The following is a 26,918-nucleotide window of genomic DNA, read 5'->3' on the forward strand; positions in this document are numbered from 1 at the left end:
CCCCATGATTTATTTGTAAAGAAAAAGCCATATACAAGTCATATACACCTAGGATGGCTTGAGGGTGAGTAAATCATGGGGTAATTTTCATTTTGTGAACTATCCCTTTAAATGCTTGACCTGAGCAAAAACGCAGAAGTGTGGAAAGTGCATAGAATGTACATCTGCTGTTTAAAGCTGGAAAAAAAAGCCAAAGTTTGAACTGAAATGTGTGTTGGCAGTGTGTGTACACAACCACCCTATAATGATAAAATTAAGTGGATAAAAATCCACCCAGTGTTTTTTTTTTAATCTGGTTAAATGTTTTCCCTTTTCTCAAATCGAGCCGATCTCTCTGAACTACAGAAACGGACTGCTGATTTTCTCAAAATATCAAGTACAAATATTATTCATATTGGATGATCTGTTGTGAAGGGAAAAAATGGTGTATTAAGGGACAAACACACAATAAAATGATACAAAAATGAATATTTAGGGTGCAAACCCACTTTGCATTCATAGATTTTATTTTTTAAACTTCTTTAAAAAAAAAAGAATTTCTTAAAAAAAAAAAATTTAAATTAAAAGACATATTGCAGGCATAGGTGACTCGTTAAGCTGTTTTCATCCATTCACACGCCTCTTTTACCTCCTGTTCATACATGTGCAGCAGCTACGGCCCTCGCAGACAACAACACCGACAACAACAACAAATTCGAACACGCAAGGAGCCAGTCCTATTCTGAGCAAATGCTTGCCACGAAACCTTCAGCTGCAGATAAAATCATTCAGTGTTGCATATTTTGTTATAATTTTTTTTTTTCTATAGATGGAACATATTGTATTTGAGTCCAGGCGAACTGAACACTGCAGGTCTGTTTGGGGATGTTCGGATGAGTTCAGCAGAGTGTTGGAGGGATTCGCCCCTCACAACCTCTCAATGTCTCTGTATTTCTTGCGTAGGATAGAGACCTGGTCTTTGAAGAGGACGGGGTCCAGACGCAACTGAGAGTGCAGGAGAGGCATGAAGCCAAACCAACGTGTGAAAGAGTTCATGCAGGACTGACGCTGTGCAAAGTGGTCTGGGTCGGCCCATCGAGACGCCTTAGAGCCCTGAGAGAGAAAGAGAGAGAGGGAGAGAGAGGTCTGTGTATGGTTCACCAGGCAGATTAAGAAAGAAAGCAAGAACATGTTGCTGGAATTGGGCTGCACTTTAGAAGACATGGACAAACAGAGTGAACACAGAGTGTTCATTTCACGACTCAGAGAACAGATGACAGTTATGGCCTTACATTCATGAGAAACACTGTGGAAAGATGTCTAGCTCCTTGTTAAAGAAGCTTACAATGTGCTAATACAGACCCACATGCATCCAATTCTTTGGGCATGCAGTGGAACACAAAAATATATATTTTGTATCATTCATGAATTCTTTTTCATCACAGAATTTTAGAGAAATTGAGATATGACAGATCAAATGGGACCATTCTGATATTCTAATCAGCTAATAGCTATTTACCTTCTACGCAGTTAACAAAAAATATTTTCTAAGAACATTTTGCTAATGTTCCCATTAAGGTATGAAAAATATTTTGGAATGATCGCAGAACATAAAAAAAAAAAAATCATTTTTAAAAAAATGTTTGAAAAAAAAAATCTTGGTTGTAAATGTTAGAGAAAAACATTAAAGGAATGTTCAATTTTATCATTCTGCAGACATTATGGGAATGTTACTTTTGAATGTTCTCTGAACCATCTGAAACAAAAGTAGTAAGCAGTGTTGTTTAAAAAAAAACTTTAGACTAAACAAAATGATTCCGAAAAAATCCATAAACAATAAATAATGTTTTGATAAGGCTATTAAAGACGAAAAAGTACTGAGAATGTTTCCTGTTAGCTGAGGACTTAAATAAAATTAACTTTTATTTTTAGGTTCTAGTACGTTTTAAGGAAATATTGAGAAAAACAGTAAACATTTCTAATACTTTGAAACTGTTTCTTCCCAAACTTCAAACTACTTATAAAATAATTAAACTACATTGAAGATGTCTTTAAAAAAAAACTAGTGAGCTAGCCTATGCTACAAGCTAATAACAAAAAGTAGCTAACTACATTGTACCTACAATATTTAATGGGGGTAACAGCTTATTTTTTTAAATCAGAGTACATTTCTGCCACAAAACAGCCTCAGTAAGGCTGACAATGTTAAATTTAAGAATGTGACAAAAATATGTAGCATTTTGTGGTACTCTTTGTTGGAAAAGGTAGCTTCTCTTACAAAAAATTAACCATGGTTTTACTTCAAATAAAACAAAAAAACAACCATGCTTACTATAGTACTATGGCAACAAATTAACCATGGTTTTGCAACACTAACCATAGTTTAACCATGGTATTTGTAGTAAAACTGTAGTTGTACAAATGGTAATCAATACGCCAAAAACATGGTTACTGCACTTTTACTATAATAAAACCATGGCTAATTTTCGTAAGGGTTGATACTGAAAAAGCTACAGTTAAACTACTTTCAAACTACTGAAAAATATAAAGTTACTAGGGTTTCTACTTCAGCAATATTGTACAATTGTACAATACTGCATAAAGCCATGCTTTTTTGGCATTTGCGAACCCCTGCTATTTTAGCATTAAGCAGAGGTCGGGGGAAATCAATTTTTCAAAACACTTCTTTTTCTCAACACTGTATCAATAATCTCATGTCAAGAGTCTATATATTTAGTTACTATTTCGTATTAACATTTTGGAAGAAAAAAAAATGTAACGTAATTTAACATTAGGGTTTTTTTTTTTTCAGATTTGAAGAAGAATATATCATGATCCATATAATGTAATATAATATAATATAATATAATAACAGGTTCCTCATGATTCCTACCCTTATTACTCATTAAAACATCACATTACAGGGAAAGTGGAGAGAAACAGGTGAGACAGACAGAGAGAAGGATAGTACTGCAACCTTGCTGTCAATCATTAATCTCGCTTTACCATGAAGACATTCATCAAACAGACCGATACTGCTGAATCAGATCCACACACACTCACAGCCCTGGGGCCATCCATCCATCACACACTACACAGACGTTTCTGACCCCAATAGGGAATCACCCTGGACACACACACTCATCTTTTAACAACCCATACACACACAGACTCATACCTGCTGCATCATGGTCTCCTTGTACTGTTTTTTCTGTGTGACTTTGATTGGCGGGAGTTTGGTTACTGCAGAGATGAGGAAATTCATGAGGATGTCCTCACAGTTGGCCAACTGGTCCACCATTGACAGCAGAGACGTTGGCAGGTAGTATGTGTACAGGTGATGATAATACCTGACCAAAAAACAAAAAAAAAAACCCCCCAAAAAAAACCAAAAGGAATGAATAAAGATATTAATTAGATAACAGGGGAGACAATAAATAAAAAAACAAGGCAATTTGCCTGTAGGGAAGTTAAAACGGACTCTTTTTTTTACTGTTTTATTTTGAATGCTGCTCAGAAACCCAGCCATTAAAGGGACAGTTCACCCAAAAATGAAAACATCAATTTCTCATCCTCATCTTGTTCCAAATCCATAAGACTTTAGTTCATCTTCGAAACACAAATGAAGATATTTTTAATGAAACCCGAGAGACCATTCCACCAAAACTTTCAAGCTTTTTTCAAGTTTTCTGAAGAGACTTGATAGGTTGTATGTGCATTCATCAATGTTGATATGTGAATAAAAGCCTGAATTAAAACTGTTCATCGTATAAAGCGATCAAGTCTCCTCAGAAGACTTGCTCAATACAAATGGATTCATATGGTTTACTTTTATGGCATCTTATGAACTTTTTGAAAGTTCAAATAGGCTTTCAAAGGAGGGACAGACATCTCTAGGTTTCATTAAAAATATGTGAATTAGTGTTTCGAAGCTGAATAATTAGTAATTGTAATTGACTGATCTATTGACAGTCCCAGCTTAATTTTATTTGCATTAGATTTATGCATAATGCATGGGAAGAGAAAAAAAGATATCAACTTAACATAATGTATTTATTTCTAGACAATATTCTACACATTTATTTCATTATTCTTTTTTTTCTCCCACAACATTATTTATTTATTTATTTATTTTTTGTTTTTGTTTTATAGTGTCATTCTCTTGCATGGATAGTCACCCTACTCACCCTCATGTTGCTCCAAATCTGTATGCATTTCTTTGTTCTGCTGATCACAAAATAAATTATTTTTAAGAACATTTATAAACAAGAAGTTTCGGTTCCCATTGACTTCCATTGTATTGTATTGTATTGTATTGTATTGTATTTATTTATTTATTTGTTTATATGGAAATCAAAGGGAACCAAACATTTTGGCTGCCAGCATTCTTCAAAGTATCTTCTTTTTTATTCCATAGAGGAAAGAAATACATACAGGTTTGGAACAACATGATGGTGAGTAAATGATTACAGAATCTTCATTTTAGGCTGAACTATCCCTTTAACAATCTTTTAATTACCTCATATTTGTCATATATTCTTTTAGGAGAAACATCTGAGACAACTTAAACGAGTGCACCGTTAAGAGCAACCTATGAGTAATAAAATGTTCGTCTGGGTGGGACTCAAAGTATAGTCATGATACCCAGCACAGACAGAGAGGCCCTACCCTGCTGTGAGAACCTCAAAAAGACTCTCGCTGTCCTTATTAAATTGAATCTCCTTTCCTGCCTGCAGACGTCTTTTCTGTCATTCTCATTCCTTCCCACTCTCTTTGAGGGACAGCCGTCAGAGCATTCCTCTCAGCTCTGCAGGTGGCTTATCTCTCTTCAGACGTTTATTTATGTCTTTTTCTCCTGCACACTTTAAGCTGGGGTCACTTTGCAGGTGGTGTGTCAGCTCGCTGACCAGTATCAAAGCGGTTAATCTGTGTGTCGGGTGTGTGATGTGTCAGTCTGAAGGTCTGTGTGTGACTGTGCGTGTGTGTATGTTTGTGTGCGGCTCTGTTGTGAGTGATGAGTTCAGAGACCTTCAGCTAAAACAAACTGTGAACTCCATCTCACCTGTGCCATTTATCGTTAAAATATGGCCAGTGAAGCTTTCAGACTGAACATTTATTACCTGCTTTAATATCAGCCTGTCTCTGAACGATCTCTATCACAGCAGGTCTCACATTCGGCTTTTACAAGCACCTGACACTGACCTCTGTGAGAGCCGACAAAAACCTGTGACTAAAGATTCGACAAACTGTGAATCCCTGCTGTGTTGTTGTTAGCTTGTTGTGGATGGTTACTACTGCTATGTGTTTGCTAAGGTGCTCTGGGTTTTTAAGAAAGCTGCTGTTGCTAGGGTTTTGTGGATGGTGTCCTGGGTGTTTCTATGTGGTTGCTATGCTGTTGCTAGGGTGTTGTGGATGGTATTCAGGGTGTTTCTGTGGTTGCTATGGTGGACTGAGTGTTTTAGATAATAACTGTTGCTAAGGTGTTGTGGATGGTGTTAAGGGGTGTTTCTATGTGGTTACTATACTGCTGCTTGGGTGATGTGGATGGTGTTCAGGGTGTTTCTGAGTGGTTGCTATGCTGTTGTGTATGGTATTCAGGGTGTTTCTGTGTTGTTGCTATGCTGTTGCTAAGGTGTTGGGGATGGTGTCCATGGTGTTTCAGTGTGGTTGCTAAGGTGATATTGATTATTTAGAGTGTTGCTAGGGTGTTATGGATGGTGTTCAGGGTGTTTCTGTATGGTTTCTATGCTGTTGCTGGGGTGTTGTGTATGGTGTTCAGGGTGTTTCTGTGGTTGCTAAGCTGCTCTGAGTGTTTTGGGGTGTTGCTGATGCTAAGGTGTTTTGGATGGTGTCTAGGGTGTTTCTGTGTGGTTGCTATGCTGTTGCTAGGGTGTGGTGGATGGTGTTTAGGGTGTTTCTGTATGGTTGCTAAGGTGCTCTGAGTGTTTTTAGAGCCTCACTGTTTCTACTACTGTGTGGCTGCTATGCTGGTTCTAGGGTGTTGTGGATGGTTTCCAGGGTGTTTCTGTGTGGTTGCTATGCTGTTGTGTATGGTATTCAGGGTGTTTATGTGTTGTTGCTATGCTGTTGCTAAGGTGTTGGGGATGGTGTCCATGGTGTTTCAGTGTGGTTGCTAAGGTGATATTGATTATTTAGAGTGTTGCTAGGGTGTCATGGATGGTGTACATGGTGTTCAGGGTGTTTCTGTATGGTTTCCATGCTGTTTCTGGGGTGTTGTAGATGGTGTTCAGGGTTTTTCTGTGGTTGCTAAGGTGCTCTGAGTGTTTTGGGGTGTTGCTGATGCTAAGGTGTTTTGGATGGTGTCTAGGGTGTTTCTGTGTGGTTGCTATGTTGTCACAAGAGTGTTGTTGATGGTATTTAGGGTGTTTCTGTGTGGTTGCTATGCTGTTGTTAGGGTGCTGTGGATAGTGTTTAGGGTGTTTCTGTGGTTGCTAAGGTGATCTGAGTGTTTCAGAGTGTTGTTGTTGCTAGGGTGTTGTGAATGGTGTCCAGGGTGTTTCTGTGTGGTTGCTACGCTGTTGCTAGGGTGTGGTGGATGGTGTTTATGGTGTTTCTGTATGGTGGCTAAGGTGCTTTGAGTGTTTTTTAGAGCATCACTGTTTCTGTTACTGTGTGGTTGATATGCTGTTGCTAGGGTTTGTGGATGGTGTTCAGGGTGCTTCTGTGTGGTTGCTATGCTGTTGCTAAGGTGTTGGGGATGGTGTCCAGGGTGTTTCAGTGTGGTTGCTAAGGTGATATTGATTATTTAGAGTGTTGCTAGGGTGTTATGGATGGTGTACATGGTGTTCAGGGTGTTTCTGTATGGCTTCTATGCTATTGCTGGGGTGTTGTGGATGGTGTTCAGGGTGTTTCTGTGGTTGCTAAGGTGCTTTAGAGTGTTTTAGAGTATTGTTCTTGCTAGGGTGTTGTGGGTGGTGTTCAGGGTGTTTCTCTGTTGTTGCTATGCTGTTGTTAGGGTGTTGTGGATGGTGTTCATGATGTTTCTGTGTGGTTGCTAAAGTGCTTTGAGTGTTTTAGAGAATAACTGTTGCTATGGTGTTGTAGGTGGTGTTCAGGGTGCTATGGTGTTGTAGGTCGTGTTTCTTATGTGGTTGCTATGCTGCTGCTAGGGTGTTTCTGTGGTTGCTAAGGTACTCTGAGTGTTTTTAGAGTGTTGCTAGGGCACTCTGGATGGCGTCCATTGTGTTTTTGTGTGTTCTTTTGTTTTAGATGTCTTTTTTCTTTCAAACAATCTTTCAAAAATTCAAACAATGTCATCTCTAGGGTGCTGGTTAAAAATGTAACATAACTAACATAACATATTCTCATGTTTTAACTGCCAGCTAACTTGCACAATTTTATCATGGCTGAGTCATACAATTTTAATTAAATAAAAATTTTATGACTTTTAAATCTTTAAAATGTTTAATAAATTGTATTTATTCAGAAAGCCTCCAAGAGGCCCGCAGGATGACTTCAAATTAATAAAATCTAACCTTTACCCCAGTGTCCCTAAAAGGTTAGAACGAATGCTATAGTAACCAAAGTGTACCAGAGCCAATTTATCTTTTCATGATGACAGATTAATTCACATTGAGATCACTAGAGAGAGATGACTGAGAAATATTTATGTGCTAGATTTAAGAGAAAATATTTAACTCAGTCTAGCTTTATGTGGAGCTTGATGATTCTTGATATATCATTTGGGTATCACTTTAGTGTAGGGGCCAATTCTCACTATTAACTAGTTGCTGATTAGCATGCCTGGTATTAACAAATTATTAAGAATGACTTAAAAGAATAATTCACACAAATACTATATGAGTTTGTTTCTTCATTGGAACAGATATGTAGAAATTTAGCATTACATCTCTTGCTCAAAAATGGATCCTCTGCAGTGAATGGGTGCCGTCAGAATAAAGAGTCCAAACTGCTGATAAAAAACATCATAATAATCCACAAGTAATTGAAATGACTCCTGTCCATCAGTTAACTTCTTATGAAGTGGAAACTGTGTGTTTGTAAGAAACAAATCCATAACTAAAGCCGTTTTAAACATCACTTCTGGCAAAAATATGAGTCCATAATCCACTTACTCCAGTGAAAAATGATGATGTGAGATGACAACTCCATCCCCTGTTGTCCTCTCACAACAAAATCCACCAATATATTTGTTTAGAACTTTTTTGGACTGTTTTTGCTTGTAAACTATATGTTTGACCTGTGCACATTTCTCTCCTGATTAAGATGAGATGAGCAATTTAATGCTACATTTCACCAAATTTATTCTAATGAAGGAAAAAAAAAATCATCTACATCTTGGATGGCCTGAGGGTGAGTACATTTTCAACAAATTTTCATTTTTTGGGTGGACTATTCCATAAAATGTTAGTCATTATTCACTAAAAATCCTTCATTTACCTATCAAATGACATTTGCACTTATTCACAAGACAAGCATTAATAGTGTTTAAGGTCAGGCTCTATGGATCTTCGCCAATAGTTGGATATGCAGAAGTTAGTGTTATTTTTTGGTTATTGTGTATGTAATGCCCTGTGAAGAAGCTAAGAAAGTAAGCAGATTAAAATAAGCAAAGGATTTAGCTTATTTTTGTAAAGGATTTGTAAACTCAGCTAATCAGGTTGCATTAGCTATGGCAAACTGACTACGGGTATTTTCAGATGACACACTTTAATCCACAACTGTTCCTGGGTCTCTGAAACAATTGGAACAAATGAAACTAAAACTAAAGTTCTTTGCAAAAAAGTTGTATACATTTCTTTAATTCCTTCCTTTGTTGCTGTTTTTATGATTCAATGTGAAAAGATATGTACATTTGCATTCATTAGGTCATTAAAACTACACTATATTACTATTTTTTAAGACAAATTATGTAATTATTGTGAGTCTTGTAAAATTACAACATATTTTTCCATGCTTTTAGCCACTTTTCCACTGTCCCCAACAAATTAAAGACTGGAAATCATTCATTTTGAATGCAGAGTTGTACTTGAATTCCAACCAAATGAGTATTCTCATTTTTGAATCCAATTTAAGATTTCGTTTGTTGAGCATGAGGTGAAAATTATCGATATTTCTGCACTAAAATTTTATTCTTTAAACGCTATTTCTGTAAAATGGGCAGTTAATGAATAATCACATCCAAAATAATTACTTAATAATTACATAACTATTTACATTAGCCCTAAATAACCTACTATGCTTTTCTTTCAGACATATTGGCAGCCATTTGTTTTGTGGGGATATATTCATACATTCATTCATTTTACCATGAATAAGTGGAAGGCTTCAGGATCAATTTAAGTTCTGTGTGACTGCCATTAAAAGGTGAAATGCAACAAACCTATGGAAATATTAGAGATAGTGGAAAGGCGGCTTTACTGCGATCGTACTGTTTGAAATGATTTCTGGCATGTCAACTCTCGGAGTGTTTAGCATGGTAACATACATGGCAATGTTAATGTGTTTGGTCTTGGCGGAAAATAACTGCTATGCTGCAGAGCAAGTACCAAGACTGGCTACTTCCAATACATCCTCAGACATGTTGCTGTGAGCATGTAAGAAATACTGCTGCTGCACATATAACATACATGAAATTACCTCCATATATAACATACATGAAATCACCCCATAGCAGGTGGAGCTGGGAAGGTGGAGGGTTTCTGAAGCACGCTGCAACTGCTACAGCAAGCACTAGCCAAGTATTTGAATGTTGAGTAGCATGCTCATTGGCTTTGTATTTAATAAAAAATCAATAGAATAGAAAAATTGCTACAGAACCAAAACAAATTCACTTCAGGTCAGTTTTGTGTTGTCTGGAGATTACCTGTGGTAGAACGCAGCTCCTGTGAGCACCATGGAGTATTCATTGGTCCATTTAGAGGTATAACCCCACCTCCCCTTCCCACTGTCCCAGTAATGGCTGCGTGCTGGGTAGCCTACGATCCGATCTGGAAAACTCTGCCAAACAATGAAGGCGAAATCCACCTGCAAACCCAGAGAAGACAGAAGTGCACAATTTTGATTACATAACTGATTCAGAGGGTGAGTAAATAAAGACAGATTTTTGTTTTTTGGTTAAACTATTCCTTTAAGAACAAAGACATTATGTTCATTTTCATTATCTCTACAGACTTCAGATAAAACCAAAGCGAACACCCTGCTTAAGAAACTCATCAGAAGAGATTAAAGAAGTAGAATTAACAAAAGCAACATTAGCTCTCTTGATAGTCTGTTAAAAGAATTGACACGGGCTCACTTTCAGTGAGATAAATTATCAAAGGAGCCAATGAGAGCTAAAAGAGAACAAGCCTTTTCTAACTCAGCTCTTTATTTAGCCTTGGATTTTCTAATGCCTTCAGACATGCTTCAGCGTCAACACAACTGACTTGTCTGCATGCAGGGGATGAAAGCAGTTCTAGCTCTGTCAAAGTCAGCGTGCGCACATATTAAAAAATGAACCCTCAAATCAGAGGAAAAGGTTGCAAATGTCCCCCTTAATGTTATAATAGATTAATCGCTGCGTTAGCAGCAGACTCGGAGCCAGATTTATGTCATTATGCAAATAACGTGGCCTTAAGGAATTACGGCTTTAAGGCGCATCACTCCAGCAATGCATTGTGGGTGACACATTGAAATTTGCTCCATTCATTATGTGTACCGGACCTTGATTATAGATCTGAGCGAGTGGGAAAGATGAATGGCAGCTGGAGTCACGAATGCTTGGTCTGAGAAGAACAGAACTTTAAGATCACGGCTAACAAATGAGTTTAACTAATTGTCTAGCTCTTATTTAACTTAGCAGTATGTTAAAAGGAGACTCTGAAGTGTTCAATGTTCCCAAATGTCATAATTTCAAAAGTAAAGGGCACCCTCCTGTTTGGTGAAATTTTGCAGGCAAAAAAGGTCAATTTTCAATACTGAAGTGATACATAATGAACTCACACAGAAGTCGCTTTCAAACCAAGCAGCTTTCTACAGAGCGCCGTAGATTTCTGTTGGTCATCGCTGAAAATTTGCATGACCAAATACAACATCTCTGAAATCCAGTATGTTGTTGTAATGTTCATATGCATTTCTAATGAAGAGACATGCAAACAAAGTGTCTACACTGCAGGCTGGCAACATAATATGATGCAACAAAACTAGAATGTTTTATACAATCAAAGGCAGCTGTCTGATGCATCCAAATTTACATAATTTTAAGCATTAAAATTATGTATTTCGACAGTGTTGAGAAGGTACATACTTTTGAGATTATAGTAAAATATCCCAACAATGGGACATTTTAGATGTTTGGGACTATGAAACTATAGCTTTCTATGATACAAGCTACTCATAATTTAATGGAGTTAAAGGTGCGATAAAATGGAATAATAATTAATAATAATAATAATAATAATAATAATTTGTTACATTTATATAGCGCTTTTCTGGGTACTCAAAGCGCTTTACATGAAAGCGGGGGAAACTCCTCAACCACCAGAAGAAGAAGCATGGGGCTACAATTCATCGGTTGCTGATTGAATAAGGGCATATCTAGCATGCAGTCAGCTGCAAGAAAGGGGCGGAGTCCAAAGTCCAAAGTATACTTCATACACCCTTGTCCAAAAAAAAACAATTAGAGAGATCCTTAGAGAGATTAGCCACATGACATTTATGGGTCAGATGATTGGCTTAAAAAATATCCAAAAGCTATCCATAAGCAAAAATGGCAGAATTGCATTGTGGGGATCATGCACCAGCCAAGCAACTGCCATTGAAATGAATTGGAATGCTAACCTCCTTGGCAAGCACACATTCATAGGGTCAGACGTGCAATAAAGATAAATGGGAAAACAAATACATGATAGGTTAAGACACAGATTCACTTGCAGAAACATGCACAAACACTAGATTAATGCTGTAATTTATATTACTCTGTCATTGTACTATAACAATTATTACTCTTTCTGGTCAATTCTTCAGGCCATTAACTGCAGCACAGACATCATAACCCATGGGCTCTGCTGTGCCGCTGTTATGCCACACATGTGCCTACAGTCTAATGATGCTTGGCGCACTAAAAAAACTTCAACCCCTATATTACATTTCCCATTTTAATAAGCCAGTTAATGAGTCGAAACAATGCAATTATCAATTGTATGGAGTCATAGCGCCGCACAGTCTTAAAAAAATGGAAACCACTTCCATATTCTCACATTCTCAGCACTTTTCAATTAAAACCCTCTCAAATGCTTAAAGGGCAATTACTAGGGCAGATTGCTATGTGAAATGAGTGGAAGCTTCCCTCCAAATGTTGCTGGATTTGTTTAAAGCCACAAGAGCTTCCTCACCCAAACTGAGACTCATTCAACTTTTGTAATATGGGTTCTGTAATCTTGTAAGTGGATATTCTGGCCAGGCCGAAGTAAAGATGTACTGGGTGCAGTTAATAAATCATCAGTATGATGAATTATGAATAGCAGGTTTCAAACACACACTGAGCTTTGCCATACGTAATGAACTTGAGAAATTAGTAGCTTTCCAGCCATCTGATTGGATACATTCTCACCGCTTGTGTCACTTGAAATATTATTCTGAAGTATTATAACTTACATTGCAGTACAGCCAGTGCACTTTAAAATTGCTAGTCAATTTCACAAACAATTACAAGAAATGTCAAGTAACACTGAAGTAAACATGAAATTTTGAAGAAAAAATCTTTTTTACACACTGGCAATACACCAACATGATATCTATTTGTAAACATAAATCTAATTTTACCTTTTTACTCTAAAAAGATTTTTGAAGCGTATCTTTCTTTCCTCAAACTTCATCATAGAATTACGATAGTGTCAGACAAATGTAAGAGATCAGTCTTTGGGATGTAATTGGTTTTGCCAACTACTACTGCTTTTCTAAACTTGCACCATCAAAGAAGATCAAGAAAATCTTAATCTTAAAATCCGACTGCAATGGAGTTAACAATACATTCCATAACCAGATTAATTCCCACATTGTATTTTCCTCCAACCCCTGCCTAGGAATTTACAAACAAGCTTCATATTATCTTAGACTCTGCCAGGAAAGCTGCGGAGAATGTGTTTCTTTTGTTTATAACACTCTCAACCCTGTAAACTGCTGGAGAATTGCATTGGCAAAAAATCCTTCCTGGCCCTTGGATCATCTCTGCCTTAATCAAACTTAGACCTGCAACACCCTAATCATCACAGCACCCTGTTTGTTTAGAGAATAAATAAATCCCAGAATTCTTCACATTGCCTGAAACATCTTTGCTAGATGGAGCAGCCATGTTTTGTGAATTGTGCACTGCAGCCACACAGATTTGCATATCACAGCTTGAGGAAGGATAGTTGTTAACTACACATTTATAATCCTTTTAAAATAATAATTACTCCAGATTTGGACAATTTGCTGGGAAACTGGAATCTCATTCAGGCCTTTGAAACATTAACTATTCATCTAAAATTCTAAGGAGGTAGTTCACTAAACAGTTGCGCCACTTTTGACGGTGGTATGTTAGCGCAAATACCTGCATCTTATTCACTAACCATTGCAATATAGTTTAGCAGGTGCAGTGTTGTGTCCTCAACATTGAAATTAAGTCATTGACATCTTTTCTGCGCAGGCACAGCTACTTCTAATGTAAATTAGGTTCATTATAGATTATGCTTCTTTCACAAAAAATGACCGCTGATGTTTGCATTCCGCTATTACCAACAAATGATTGGCCTATAGGCTAAATTACACTGTCTAGTGATCATTGCAGTGGTAACTGCAGCTAAGTGTAGATATCACCAGTGCCAAAAATGTCGAAACTCTGTGCCAAGAATTTCATTGTTTCAGTTAAATGAGAATTTTAAAATTGTTCTGTTTACGTATATATTTACATAGCATCGATGTAATTTGCCTGGTGCATGATCTACACAATTCCTTCGTTAAATCATGTCCTGAACCAGTGCAGTGCAGTCACCAGTCTTTGTGAATCTGCTCTTAAAAAAATTCAGTTTAAACCAGGTTAAATTGGCTGATTTATTCAAGCAAGAGATAATGACATTAAAATGAGTTGTCTCCTTTAGTAACCGATATCATGTTACAATTAAGTTTTATTCATTTCACTTCATATTCAGTGTAAAAGACCGATCTTTCATAAAATATGATGTCAAACATAGGTCTTGACCTTTTCCTTTATGAAAACATTTAAATAGTCAAGATTCACCACTTAAAAGGCATCATTCAAAAGAATAGCATTTATGTTAGGATTGTGTTCTGTTCTGTTGACTTTTATTTTCTTCTGTTTCCCATTGTCCCGGTTTCTTCTTTCTTTAGTTTTGGTTTTCTTTATTTCTGATTACTGTATGTGCTGTGTTTTCGTTTGTATCTGTCGGATGTTAACACATAGTGTGGTTTGCATTTATTTACCTATAATGTCCTTCTGAGTATTTCTGTTATTATTAATAAAGACTCTGTTATTTTGAAATACTCCAGCATCTTCATTGTCGTGCGTGTTGGTTAGCAGCCACTGTTACAATTTACACTTTATTAAAAAAACTAATTTAATTTAATATAATTGGTGTTTATGTAACGTTAAACACTTGCTTTCTGAAAATACAAAAAGATCTTCCAAGCTTAAAGTTCAACAAAAAAAAGTTGTTCAATTTTGCAAGAAAGAAAGAAAGAAAGAAAAAAAAAGATTTAATAGTATAATGTACTGATGAATTATGAACAGTGTTTTGAGGAGCTTTTTGGCACAATCTAATTTAAAAAAATCAAGAAACACCTTATAAATCATTTTGAATACATTGTATTTGTACATTTGTCCTTTTTATTGTATTTGCACGTTTGTATTTGTATATTTGTACTTTTATTCCTTAAAATGAGTGCTTGAAAAAAAAACTTCATAAAATAATCATTACAAATATTTATTTTTATATTTTATTATTAACAGGTAAAAAATACTACTATTAATAATAATTATAAAATGTTTGTTCGTTTCTGTCATGCCATTGTACTCATCAAGGTTACTTGTTTTTTTTGTTTTTTTTGAAAATACAAAAAATATGGAAAAGTACTTTCAAGGTCAATGGAAAAAGAGGCTGTACATGAAAAACCGGATTAAAGGTATAATATAGGTTATTTAGTGCAATCAATTGTGTCTTGAGATGCTTTTGATACCATTTTATAAGTCAGAAATTCAAATTATAAATGAATCCCATCAAAACTCCTATAAGCCGGTGTGTAGGAATAAACATTTTAGGAATGAAACCTTCATTAGGAATCTGTTTTCAAATAGGACGTTAAACACACCCAAATTTAAAATACAAAGCAGCCAATGAGAGCATAATTACATTTAATAATAGCCAATAATGTACCAGGACAAAAAAAGTGACAGAAATTCAGAATGTCAGAATATGCCATATTTTGAGAATGACACACCAGGATCAGAACACCAACATCTTTTTGTGAATTTGGACATCCGATTAGAGATGTTCTTCTTTCTCTTTGTCTAGCACATATTATTGTCTGATTAAATTATACAGCTGAGAGCAATTAAAAATGAACCCAGCAGGCTGCTGATGCTGCAGTGTGCAAATATCATCTCTTCTCTCAGGGAAACTTAAGACAGAGAATTGACATTAACAAAGTGCAGAACAAACATAAAATAAGCCAGAAATTGAGAATACGTGCAGCATCACAAATACCACTGAATAACACAGATGAGGACAAAACAATGAGGTAAAAAAGGACAGGACAAAGGAAGTAGGCTGAGAGAGCGAAAGTTTGTTTGTGAGTGAGAATTCTCAATGTAAGAATATTGCAATATTAGCTTAGCAACGTGCTAAAATATAAGCATCAGACTTAGCATCATGCAAAAACTCAACTGAAGTTAGTTGCATGTTTTCTTTACACTTCATCCAAAGTTCTGTCATGAAACTCTAGATGGCGCAGTCCGATAGGTTCTAACTCAATCTGACATCATTATTCACCTGGCACAGCTGATTGGTTTCTTTTCGTATCAGCAGCCAATAAGCTGCTGCTCCACATTAGAATGCTTGGCTAGTGTTTGCTGTAGCAGTTGCAGTGCACTTCAGAAACCCTCCACCCTCCCCAGCTCCACCTGCATAGATCTGCTACGGGGTAATTTAATTTATGTTATATATGGGGGTAAGTATATGTTGTATGTGCAGCAGCAGTATTTCCTACATGCTCACAGCAGCATATCTGTGGATGTATTTGCAGTAGCAAGTCTCGGTACTTGCTCTGCCGCCGCAGCAGCAGCGTAGCAGACCTATTCCGCCAAGACCAAACACCAGTGGTGGACAGTAATGAAGTAGTTTTACTTCGTTACTGTACTTAAGTACATTTTTCAAGTATCTGTACTTTACTGGAGTTTTATTTTGAGTAACTTTTACTTTTACTTCACTACATTCCAAAGCATAAGATCGTATTTTTTACTTCACTACATTTCATAAAACTTATCGTTACTCCTTATAATATATCACGTACTCCGAGACGCAGAAGCGGTGTCTGATTCATGAATGAGCTGATTCTTTTCAATGAACCCATTAAATCGGTTCGCAAATCGCACCAAACGATTCATTCACGAATTGGAATGATCCGATTGCAGCTGTTCTCGAGTCGACAACTCACTGATTCAAATGATCCGTTTAGTGCGAGTCTCCAGTGAACTGAATTCACAAGTAAGAACCGGGAGATCTTGTGAGCGCACGCGCGTCTGATGCTGTTAAAAGTAAGTTACTAATGTCGAATTTTAGGATTAATTATTGTAACTGAAAATCATATTTAGGTCAAAACTGTCAGTTGTTTGTGAACTAAATCTGCTGTAAGTACTTTTTACTTAAGTACATAAAAAATCAAGTACTTTTGTACTTTCACTCGAGTAAAATTGAAAACTGAGTACTTTTACTGGAGTAATATTTTATTATACGGATCTGTACTTTTACTCAAGTACTTGATTTGTGTACTTTGTCCACCATTGCCAAACACATTAACATCGTCGTACATTAACATGCTAAACTCTCAGAGAGTTGTCATGACATAAATGTGATAAGTGCTATTTAACAATGATAATTTGTCTGGTTATCATTAGAAATGTAATAATACATTTCAATATAATGTCAATTTTTTCACTTGGCAAAGAATTAGGATTTTGAATGACAGAACCATATAGCCTACCATATGAGATACCATCCCATAACATTTATTATGATGAATGAATGTGTGATCTCTTACCTCATTGGTGGACAGAACCGAGTCCTCGTCCAGGCTGAGAACTGCATCAGTTTTGATAGCATGATGAGGGAAAAAACGGCCACTCATCGTCTGAGGAAAACAGGAAGTGACATTAGTGATTCACAGATTTTCAGCACAGATACTGGTTGAAAGTAGTTAATTTACACATTTAGCTTTGGATTTGCAATTTTTTAAAAATTTGTTCAGAAATAACAAAGTATTTATTAATGAAACTTTACTTTGACGCATCCTTGTCTATCATCGCCTATGTCGCTTTTGACATCTGTTTGTGTCTTATCTGTTCATCAACTGAAAGTCACAATAGTTAATCATCTGCCGAAGTACAATATGGTAATTTACATCTTGCGGTAAGAAAAAAAAAAAAAGGTGTAGTTAAACTTTTTTCATTTCTAAATAGTGTAGAGTGGTTTTGCTGAATCGTGTACATGTACTGTACACGTACTGTATTTGTGTCTGTATTCCAGTGTCATTACATGTGTTTGTAGTCTCTCAGGGTGCAAAGGCCAATTCGATAAGTCATTTGGCCCAAGAAATTACTATTTTCTGGAAGATTGCATAGTTTCAGTCATTTAGCTTGCTGTCATACCCATTGACTGTCTATATGGTGCGATTTCCAGGGGTCAGGGACACAGGTTTTTACATGCAGAGAAACAAAGTCCTGTTGCAAAGTACAAAGATGTTACAATAAGCACGTCTGAGGAAGAATATTTCAAAGATTTTCAGAGTTTTGTTTGAGGCAAATAAACTATATGTATATTACTGTAGCACAACTTTAAATCCTTCTGATAACGTCAGAGGAAGGTCAATAAAGTAATTGGTACTCATTGTGGTTGGACTGATATTTTGACTACACAGTCAACACACATTTTCTACTCATTTTTTTCAAAGGTGACCCTGCACAGTTCCCACATGCAACCTGTTAATGTTGATGTCTGTCTAATTAATTGTTTAGAAGTTTAGAATGTACGGCCTTTGACATCAACAACATAAGATTAGATTGACCTGTGCCCCATTTTAGATTTCCAAACGATCAGAGAATGATTATTTGCCAGACAGTCAAAAGCACTGAGAACAGGTTATTTATCACAGCAAAAGGGATGTCAACAGCGTTGGCGCACAATTTCTGGCAATATTGTTGACTTTGACTACACAGTCACTATTGGAAGAGAACTGAACTGAGCTGCACGATCACATCACCGAATCAATAATGAACTGACTTTAACTGATAAATTGACTGTTTTCTATTGTCCTCTTGTATTTTATCAGCACACGTTTTTTTCCTGTTTAACGCTGTAAAGCTGCTTTAACACAATCTGTATTGTATAAAGTGCTATATAAATACAGGTGACTTGACTTGACGTTGGATTTGGTCTTCAAATATCTTACAGATTTTCTCTGAAGGTCCTATTTATACTGCCAAGCCGCTGAGAGGTTGACTGGCCACAGAACACTGTCGTAGAAAGACATGTTTAGCGAACGGTGTGACTTTGTGATATCAGTGATAGAGGGAAGGGGGGCTGTGTTTACCTATCATTCCCTCTGTGATTAGCCATTCATCACTGCCACAGCGCTCCAGAGAGATGATGACATAACATGGTGTAAAAAATCTCCTTCCACAGAGAAAAAAAACTGACATGTCATGTCGACAAATGTTAGATTGTGCCAACATACGACAAAAATGTTAGATCAAATCTCGACACCAAGAATAATGGATTCAGCCTCTTTATCAGATCCCTTCAGAGTATATCTGTTTTGTTTAGTATCCAAAACCAGTCAGCAGAGTTTTGTCTGAAAACCAGCTGACAGCAAGTTATGTAATATTCTGTCATCATTTACTCTCCCTGATGTTATTTCAAACCTGTATGACTTTTTTTTTTCTTTCTTTTTCTTCTTCTGTGGAACACAAAATAATTTTTTTTTTTTTTATGTTGGTAACCAAACAGTTTGGCTAACCATTAACTTCCATTGTGTGGACAATCTGTACACTATATAGACAAAATTATTGGGACATTACACCAATGGGGAATTTAATGACATTATAAATGGCTTTATAAATACATAGACATTAATATGGAGTTGGTTCCCCCTTTGCAGCTATAACAACTTTAACTCTCCTGGAAATCAATAAAAGTGGGCATTGCATAGCAGAATGATCAAATGCTAGTTTGCTTAAAAAATGCAATATATAGCTATTTGTCCATTGGTTAACAATAGCCAATTAGCTGCACAGTTTTAGTGACATTAGCAGAAAGGGAAAGGTGTCTCAGTGGAAGACCAAGTTATTAGTCTCGATCTGGATCTAGGTCTAATCCTAGTCTGGGTTTTGGGTTATGGGTTATGAACATTTTTCATATCATTTAATGGTAGATTAAAAATCACTGTTTCCGACAGTCAATCCGCCGCACCATTAGGATGACACTGTTTTAATCCATTAAAGTAAATGGAGGCTACAGGGGAGGTTCAAACCTAATTACAGCATTGACTCTTCATTAATGCCTGTGAATAATTAAGAAAACTGTTCATGTGAAAAGAGACTTTTTAAAATCAAAATAACTCTACAAGTACCCCTGGTCCAGGGATGTATTCTCATTAGCGTAACAAGCTGTGAACCACCAGAGGGGCCAATATAGATTCAGAATAAACCAGGGAATAGAATACACTGACTGCTGAGTCTGTGTCATTAGTGAAGATATTAAATGCGTACAAGCCGTGTCAATCATTGATGCATACATAATTGAATCACAATGTCATGTTTTAAACTGTTTAAAATCCGTCTCACTTCAGATGGGAACAATAAGGCATATACAACGTACTTTGTGTATTTCTAGTGAATTTAAAAGATGCCCTGCCCTTTTGACTTCCATTTTATGTGCATTATTTAAAAAAATAAATAAAATCTGCATTATTATATGTCACAGATGCTGTGACTGCAGCATTCAATATATGCATATCACTGCATTTATCATTTCGAGTATTCTCTCATATATGTAGGGGTTCTGGAAAGAGCTATGTAGTTATCTGGGAGGCCAGCTGTCTTTGTTGACACATGGCTTCTTCCTCTGATATCACTCCTTTTCCCTCAAGACACGCTTTATTTAACTGTAAAGCTCACATAATCTTCCACAGGGACTGTCTGCTCTTTACTGTCTCTCTCTGTTTCCTCGCCTCTTCTCTTGCAATATATGTATTTTAGAGATGGTCAATATGACATATTTTTAAAAATAGACTATAGAAGCCCTGAGACATTGGGTTAGTTTCAGGTTCACCTGACCCCGATCAGACACATTTCTTAAGGAGCATTTACATAAGACATGTCAAAAACTGCTGGATGGAGTATAAAAGAATGGAATGGAACACAACATAGGGGTTTCAAGACATTTCTAAAGCGTTCTGTAGATGTAGCGCTTATGGGGCTAAAAAAAGACTCAAAAATGTCAGAGTTGTGGCACTATATAGAGTTGTGACACTAAAGACTTCACAGCATGGCAGTAGTGCTTTAAGACAATGCCCTGACAGGTTTTACTATGCGTTGAAGCACACCATTTAGCATGCTAATTTAAGCACTGCCGCTAAGGAAAACAATGCTAAAATCCAGTTTAGCCAGTAGCTTTCTTCACTGGTCTACCTCTGTGCCATGTGTATTTAAATTAAGCCACTATGATGCAAACACACCTTCTTTCTGTGTTAATGTATTTATTCCTTTTCCCCCCACAAAAGTAAAGACACTACTACCTTAACTTTATTTTTTGGTAGCATGGCAGCAACAACAACAGCAACAAACTACTTCCTACAAGTAGCAGCGTAGCGTAACCTAACAACCTGAGGTAATATTCAAACACATTCACCTACGTAAATGCATCAGACTTAAAATGTCTACAGTAAATAATTCTGGTGAAGAAGTTTGTTTGAATGATTAATTTAAATAAATAATAATGATAAAAAAATGTTTACAGAATTGAGTCCCTCTACTATTTTCAAGTTATGTGAATTTGTGTTTTTGGTTTAAGGTGGAATGAATGAATATTTTCCAAATGCATGTTATCTATCTTAACGTGAACAATTCATCCGTGCATATGTCCCCCCCCCCTCATAATTCCTAATCAAAATGTCATAACTCAATGTTCTCTCCAATCATTTCGTTTGCATACTTTCTAACAACTAAGCTTGCATTCAGATCTGCCTCAATTCTATCAACAACAGATGGAACCAAGTCCCTGGCCTACATTTTTTCACTCATAGTATCATTTATTTAATTGAATAGTTATATTTTATTCATAACATTATATTGGATCTTTAATGTGGTTGGCTGCTTTTTGTTTGTAGCTTGTAATGTAGCAAATTACTTGTTCAAAATAGTAGGTGAACTGTAGTTTAACTAATGATTAGCTTGTAGCTTGGCAATCTACACTTTTAAAAGTAGTATAGCAAATTGCAGTAAAGTATGCCGACCTGTTGCACAAATTGCTGTGCGAACTGTGTTCTGTGCTGATTTTAGTTGATTTGAGCTGATTTCCACCATGGAATAAAACAATGTAATTATGACTTTTCATCTCACAATTCTGAGTTAACATCTCACAACTCTGACTTTTTAATAAACTCAGAACTGTAAGATGTAAACTCGCAGTTGTGAGAAGAACAGTCTTAGTTGTAACCTGCAATTGCGAGATATTAAAATATAAAAAAGTCAGAATTGTGAGTAAAAAAGATGCCACAGAATAAAAAAAGGTATGTGTGACTTTTTATCTCACAATTCTGACTTTTTTCTTGCTATTCTGAGTTTGTCTCAGAATTCTTGACTTTTCTCTGAATTGAGAGTTTCTGAGTTTATATATCAGATATAAACTTATAGAAAAGGCCAGAACTGTGAAATCTAAACTCAATGACCTTTTATATTCTTTTTTATTCAGAGGCAGAAACAAACTTTCATATAAAAAAACCTAGACAGCGCATGCAAATAAACTGTGTATCAGTAAGTGCAATTCATTTCCCCACACTCTGTCTTTTTAGTGTCTATCTTTCTGTTTATGACACCAAACATGTCTAATAAACCTCAATAAGATGCCACAGGACAGGACAGGACTTCACTCACACACACACACACACACACACACACACTGCCTCTGGGACGAACTCTCTCCCTCTCATGACCTCTATAGATTGCACTTCTAGTGAAAGCCAAGTTCATGCTTCTCTATTAAGCTTTTGTCTCAGTATTAAACAACTCCAATTTATCTTGATCAAGACTCAGATAAAAGCGTGTTATGATTTGGATGTGGCGTTTGATAGCTTATTAGTCACAATATGATTTAATTTTGGCAAATGGCTTTTGATTAAAACTTTGATTATCTATTTCAAACTTGTTTGACGCATTAATTCACACACCTTTCAAAGTAAGTATCTGCATTTCATTTAGAGCTCTGGACTGTGTGCGTGTTTCTGATCTAGTGGTTTTGAAAACCATTTAGTGTTTTTAATTATTATCATCAAAGGCTAAACTTGGACAAGAATTAGGGCAACCTTTGTCTGGTGTATAGAAAGATGGAGAATATAATACAGTACTTACGTATTATATGAAATGGATGGTTGCATTTTAGGCCTATAATTTTATATAGTAACATATTAATGTATGTACATACACTGCTATGATGTTTACACTGAAAAGCATATATAGTACCTGTACATTATATTTACATTTTATGTAATACATCTGTGTAGCGTCTGGACCAATCAAACACACAATTTTTCATTTGATTTAACAACTGAATGAAAGTTTAGCTAAACTTTATGTTCTTTGATTGAAGTAACTTTTTTTTAACACATTTTAAAATTTTCACAAACAAACAAACAAATGGGATGGATTGAATGGTTGGATGTATATCATCCAAACGTTCTCACACAACTTTCAAAAAGAAAAAAAAAAATCCTGTAAACTACATGAAGGCAAATCCATTAATGCAAATTCCAAAAGCTGTTAGCATATTGATGAATGATACTCAGATCTGCTTGTCATGATGATGATAATTGAAATGTCAGATTCATAATGCATCTCTTGAGATGATACATTTTTATCTTGGGTCATTAATGTGTTTTTTGCATCAGACCTTTACAGTTCCCCAATGGAAAGGCACTTTTAAGTGGTCTAGGTGGCCCTTGAACTTTCCCCTTTGCCATTTTTTCTGTCTGACTAGATATAGCTTAGTCTCATATAGCCATATCAGCATAATGTCTGGTCCAATTTGCAGCTTATTCTGTCCAAGAATACGTTTTTTTTTTAAATGTTATTTTAGTGGCTGGAAATAACTCATACTACAATAACAGACAGATGTGTGCAGATGTGATTCTCATTGTCTTTCATAGATTTGATGCCACTAACCTGGCAGACTTTGGCAGACGGGCTTGGAAAGGATGGTAGAAGTGTTTAGGAAACCTGCTGGTACCTCATATTTGTATATCTAGGTAACATTTTTATTTATATCATACCTGAAGGTTTATTTATTCTCTACACATATACTGAATAATGGTACATCTCCAAGGTAACATATGCAGAGATTATTAAGGTTGCTATGGCAGACGTGCAGAGCTGATCGAAATAACAGGCTTTAGTCCACTGCATTTGATAATCAATTTGATAATCAATTGTTATATTTTCATTTGGATGTTGACCAATGAGCAATAAAACAGAATGCAGTGTCTAATATGACTTTTTAATGCCACATACCTACAAACCTAGATAAATTAGATGTATTCTCTAGATAAATGGGCATCATAGGCTTTACTGGGATACTCATCCCTGTCAGTGTAGTTTTAAGGCACAGTTCAATAACAAACTGTCATGTTGATTTATGAGAAATCTGCTCACAAAAAAAATAAATAAATAAAAATAAAAAACAAAAATGCTTTGCTGTGTGAAATTAAGGGGTACTGTGATTATTTTGGAAGTGTTCCATACTCCACTTAAATTACATGTGCAAACAACCTGAAGCATAACTATTAAATTATGAAATCAGTGTGTGTTAACATTAATAAGGTGGTGCACTAATATATATATATATTACTGTATGTCCACCAGGGTCAGAAATTAACTTATCCATTAAGAGGCCATACTTTCCCCCTAGAACTGATTTCCAAGGACATTTGTTACCTAGTGTGTGTGTGTGCTCTGGCATATATGGTTTATGAGGATACAAATGTGTATAATGACATAGGCAATACAAGGTATACATTGTTTATGAGGACACTTCCTGTGTCCCCGTAAATCACATACTAAATGGTGTTTTTCTGAAAATTTAAAAATGCAGAAATTTTTGTGTGAGGGGAAGGTTTGGGATCAGGGTAAGGGGATAGAAAATACAGTTTGTACAGTATAAAAACCATTAAGCCTGTGGAGAGTCCCCAATAAACCTCATATGGGACCTAAGCAGGACGCACAAATACCTGGCCATCCACCTGAGCTAAAAGAAAATGTGATCCATCAGACCAGGCAACCTTCTTCCATTGCTCCATGGTCCAGTTCTGACACTCATGTGCACATTGTAGTCAGTGTTTTCAGTGGTGGACAGGGGTCATCATGGTCACTCTGACCAGTCTGCAGCTATGCAGCACGATATGCAACAAACTGTGATGCACTGTGCATTCTGACACATTTCTATCATGGCCAGCGTTAAGTTTTTCAGCAATTTGAGATAGTCGCTCTTCTGTGTGATCAGTCCAGATGGAGTAACCTTCTCTCCCCATGTGCATCAGTGAGTTTTGGCTGCCCATGACCTTGATGCTGGATCACTTTTGACAGGAACTAACCTCTGCATACTGGGAACATCCCAAAAGACTTGCCATTAGATGCTTTGAACCAGTCGTCTAGTCATCATTATTTGGCCATTGTCAAAGTCACTCAGATCTTTCTATTTCACCCATTTTTCCTGCTTCCAACACATTAAATTAAATACTGGACTGTTCACTTGCTGCTTAATATATTCCAGCCCTTCACAGGTGCCATTGCAACGATATAATAAATGATGTTTACTACACCTGTCAGTGGTTTTAATGTTGTGGCTGATCAGTGTAAATATAGAACATTTGTAGTTCTCCTGTGCTTCACGTATGCTCACTGTGGGACCTATCGAGAGTGTTTTAAGCGACTTTTCTAAAAATTCACAAATCTACTGTAAATGTGCTCTTAGATAGCACCCAAATGTGTTAACTTCACAAAATAGTGAGTTAAACATAATGTTTCTCCTAAGATATTTTTTCCTCACATTTTCCATCATAAATAGCTACATTTTCATATGAGATAAAACAACTAAAGGATAAGTGAAGAGACAGAGTAATCATCACATTAAGTTACTCAGGCTAACTGTTTCTGCAAATAACACATGACAAGAAGATGTAAATGAGTAAAACATGTGCAAAGAGGGATGATGGTGAGCAGACAAAGTCTGAAAGGTGCTAATGATAAGATACATTCAGAATATTCACATAACCACCCACACACAGCTGTGCAGATATCACACACACACACACACACACACACACGCGCACACACACACACACACACACTTTATTTCAAATCATTTCAGTGATTTTAAATGGTGACATCTGGCCTGTTATGTGTCGTTGTGTTTCCTTCCCACCAGAAAGTTTGAGTCTAACTTCACTTACCTGCACTTTATGTACAAATTTGTCCCCAGAAGTTAGCTAAACATGTCAAAACCTTGCTTGGGGAATTTGAAAATGGTTCAAATGATTCAAAACAATTTATACACTAAATTAGTATTATTTTAATTCTAAAATTGCAAAGTATAGGCTATGTCTAATATCTATAATACACTGAACAAAATTATAAACGCAACACTTTTGTTTTTGCCCCCATTTTTCATGAGCTGAACTCAAAGATCTAAGACTTTTTCATTTAAGTACTGAAACAACTAAAACTAAATAAACAAAAATTAATAAATATAAATTAATAACAAAACTATATAGTCATATAAAAAATTAAAAACGACAACATGTTTTAAACTAAAATCAAAAACAGAAATAGAAAAAAAATCGAATAAATTTTTTTTTACAAAAACTATAATAGTATATCAGTGACGCTAAAAGAACACTGCTTTGGTGGAGCACGAAAGGAGACGCTTAGCAAAACATTCACTGGAAGTGAATGGGGACCAACAGGCTGTCAACTTAAAATGACAAAAGGCACCATAAAATGTATTTGTTATTGACTCATGTCTTGCAATTCTCTTGATGCACCAATTTTGAATATGCACATATTCAAATCAGGTAAATGAGATTTGAGAGCTACACTGAATGTTTTTAGTAAATAGAATAATACTTTGGTCTTTTCCTCACACAAAACCATTAAAGGAATATTATGGATTTTATGTTGCATGATATTATGAAATATTATGCAAACAAGTTGTACTATGAAACCTCAACTGTTTTGTTTTGTTTTGTTTTGTTTTGTTTTGTTGAGTGAGTGATTGATTGATTGATTGACTGATTCTTAAAATCAGAATAGAACATGATTGAGATGACTTGTGAGTGAGAAAATGAAGACAGAATTTTTTCTTTCTTTCTTTTTTTTTTTTTTTTTGGTGTGTTATTTGTTTTAAATCATTTCAAATATCAGTATTCAACGTTTTATG

At 36.0% G+C, this 26,918-nt stretch overlaps 1 protein-coding gene across 2 annotated transcripts in view; it reads right to left on the reverse strand.

The window, feature by feature from the left end:
• Positions 1-414: 414 nt before the first annotated feature.
• LOC107742222 (exostosin-1a-like) overlaps positions 415-26,918 on the reverse strand; it is a 33,102-nt gene continuing 6,598 nt past the window's right edge. For both annotated transcript variants that reach the window (XM_016555121.1, XM_016555120.1), the window contains 4 exons: positions 17,257-17,346; positions 9,827-9,987; positions 3,158-3,329; positions 415-1,092 (listed from right to left, as the gene is read on the reverse strand). In XM_016555121.1, coding sequence (XP_016410607.1) covers positions 907-1,092; positions 3,158-3,329; positions 9,827-9,987; positions 17,257-17,346 — 609 coding nt within the window. In that variant the 3' untranslated portion in view covers positions 415-906. The remainder of the gene's footprint in view (positions 1,093-3,157; positions 3,330-9,826; positions 9,988-17,256; positions 17,347-26,918) is intronic.

Source organism: Sinocyclocheilus rhinocerous, unplaced genomic scaffold, assembly GCF_001515625.1.
Source record: "Sinocyclocheilus rhinocerous isolate Xijiao unplaced genomic scaffold, SAMN03320098_v1.1 scaffold2752, whole genome shotgun sequence".
Classification (NCBI taxonomy): Eukaryota; Metazoa; Chordata; class Actinopteri; order Cypriniformes; family Cyprinidae; genus Sinocyclocheilus; species Sinocyclocheilus rhinocerous.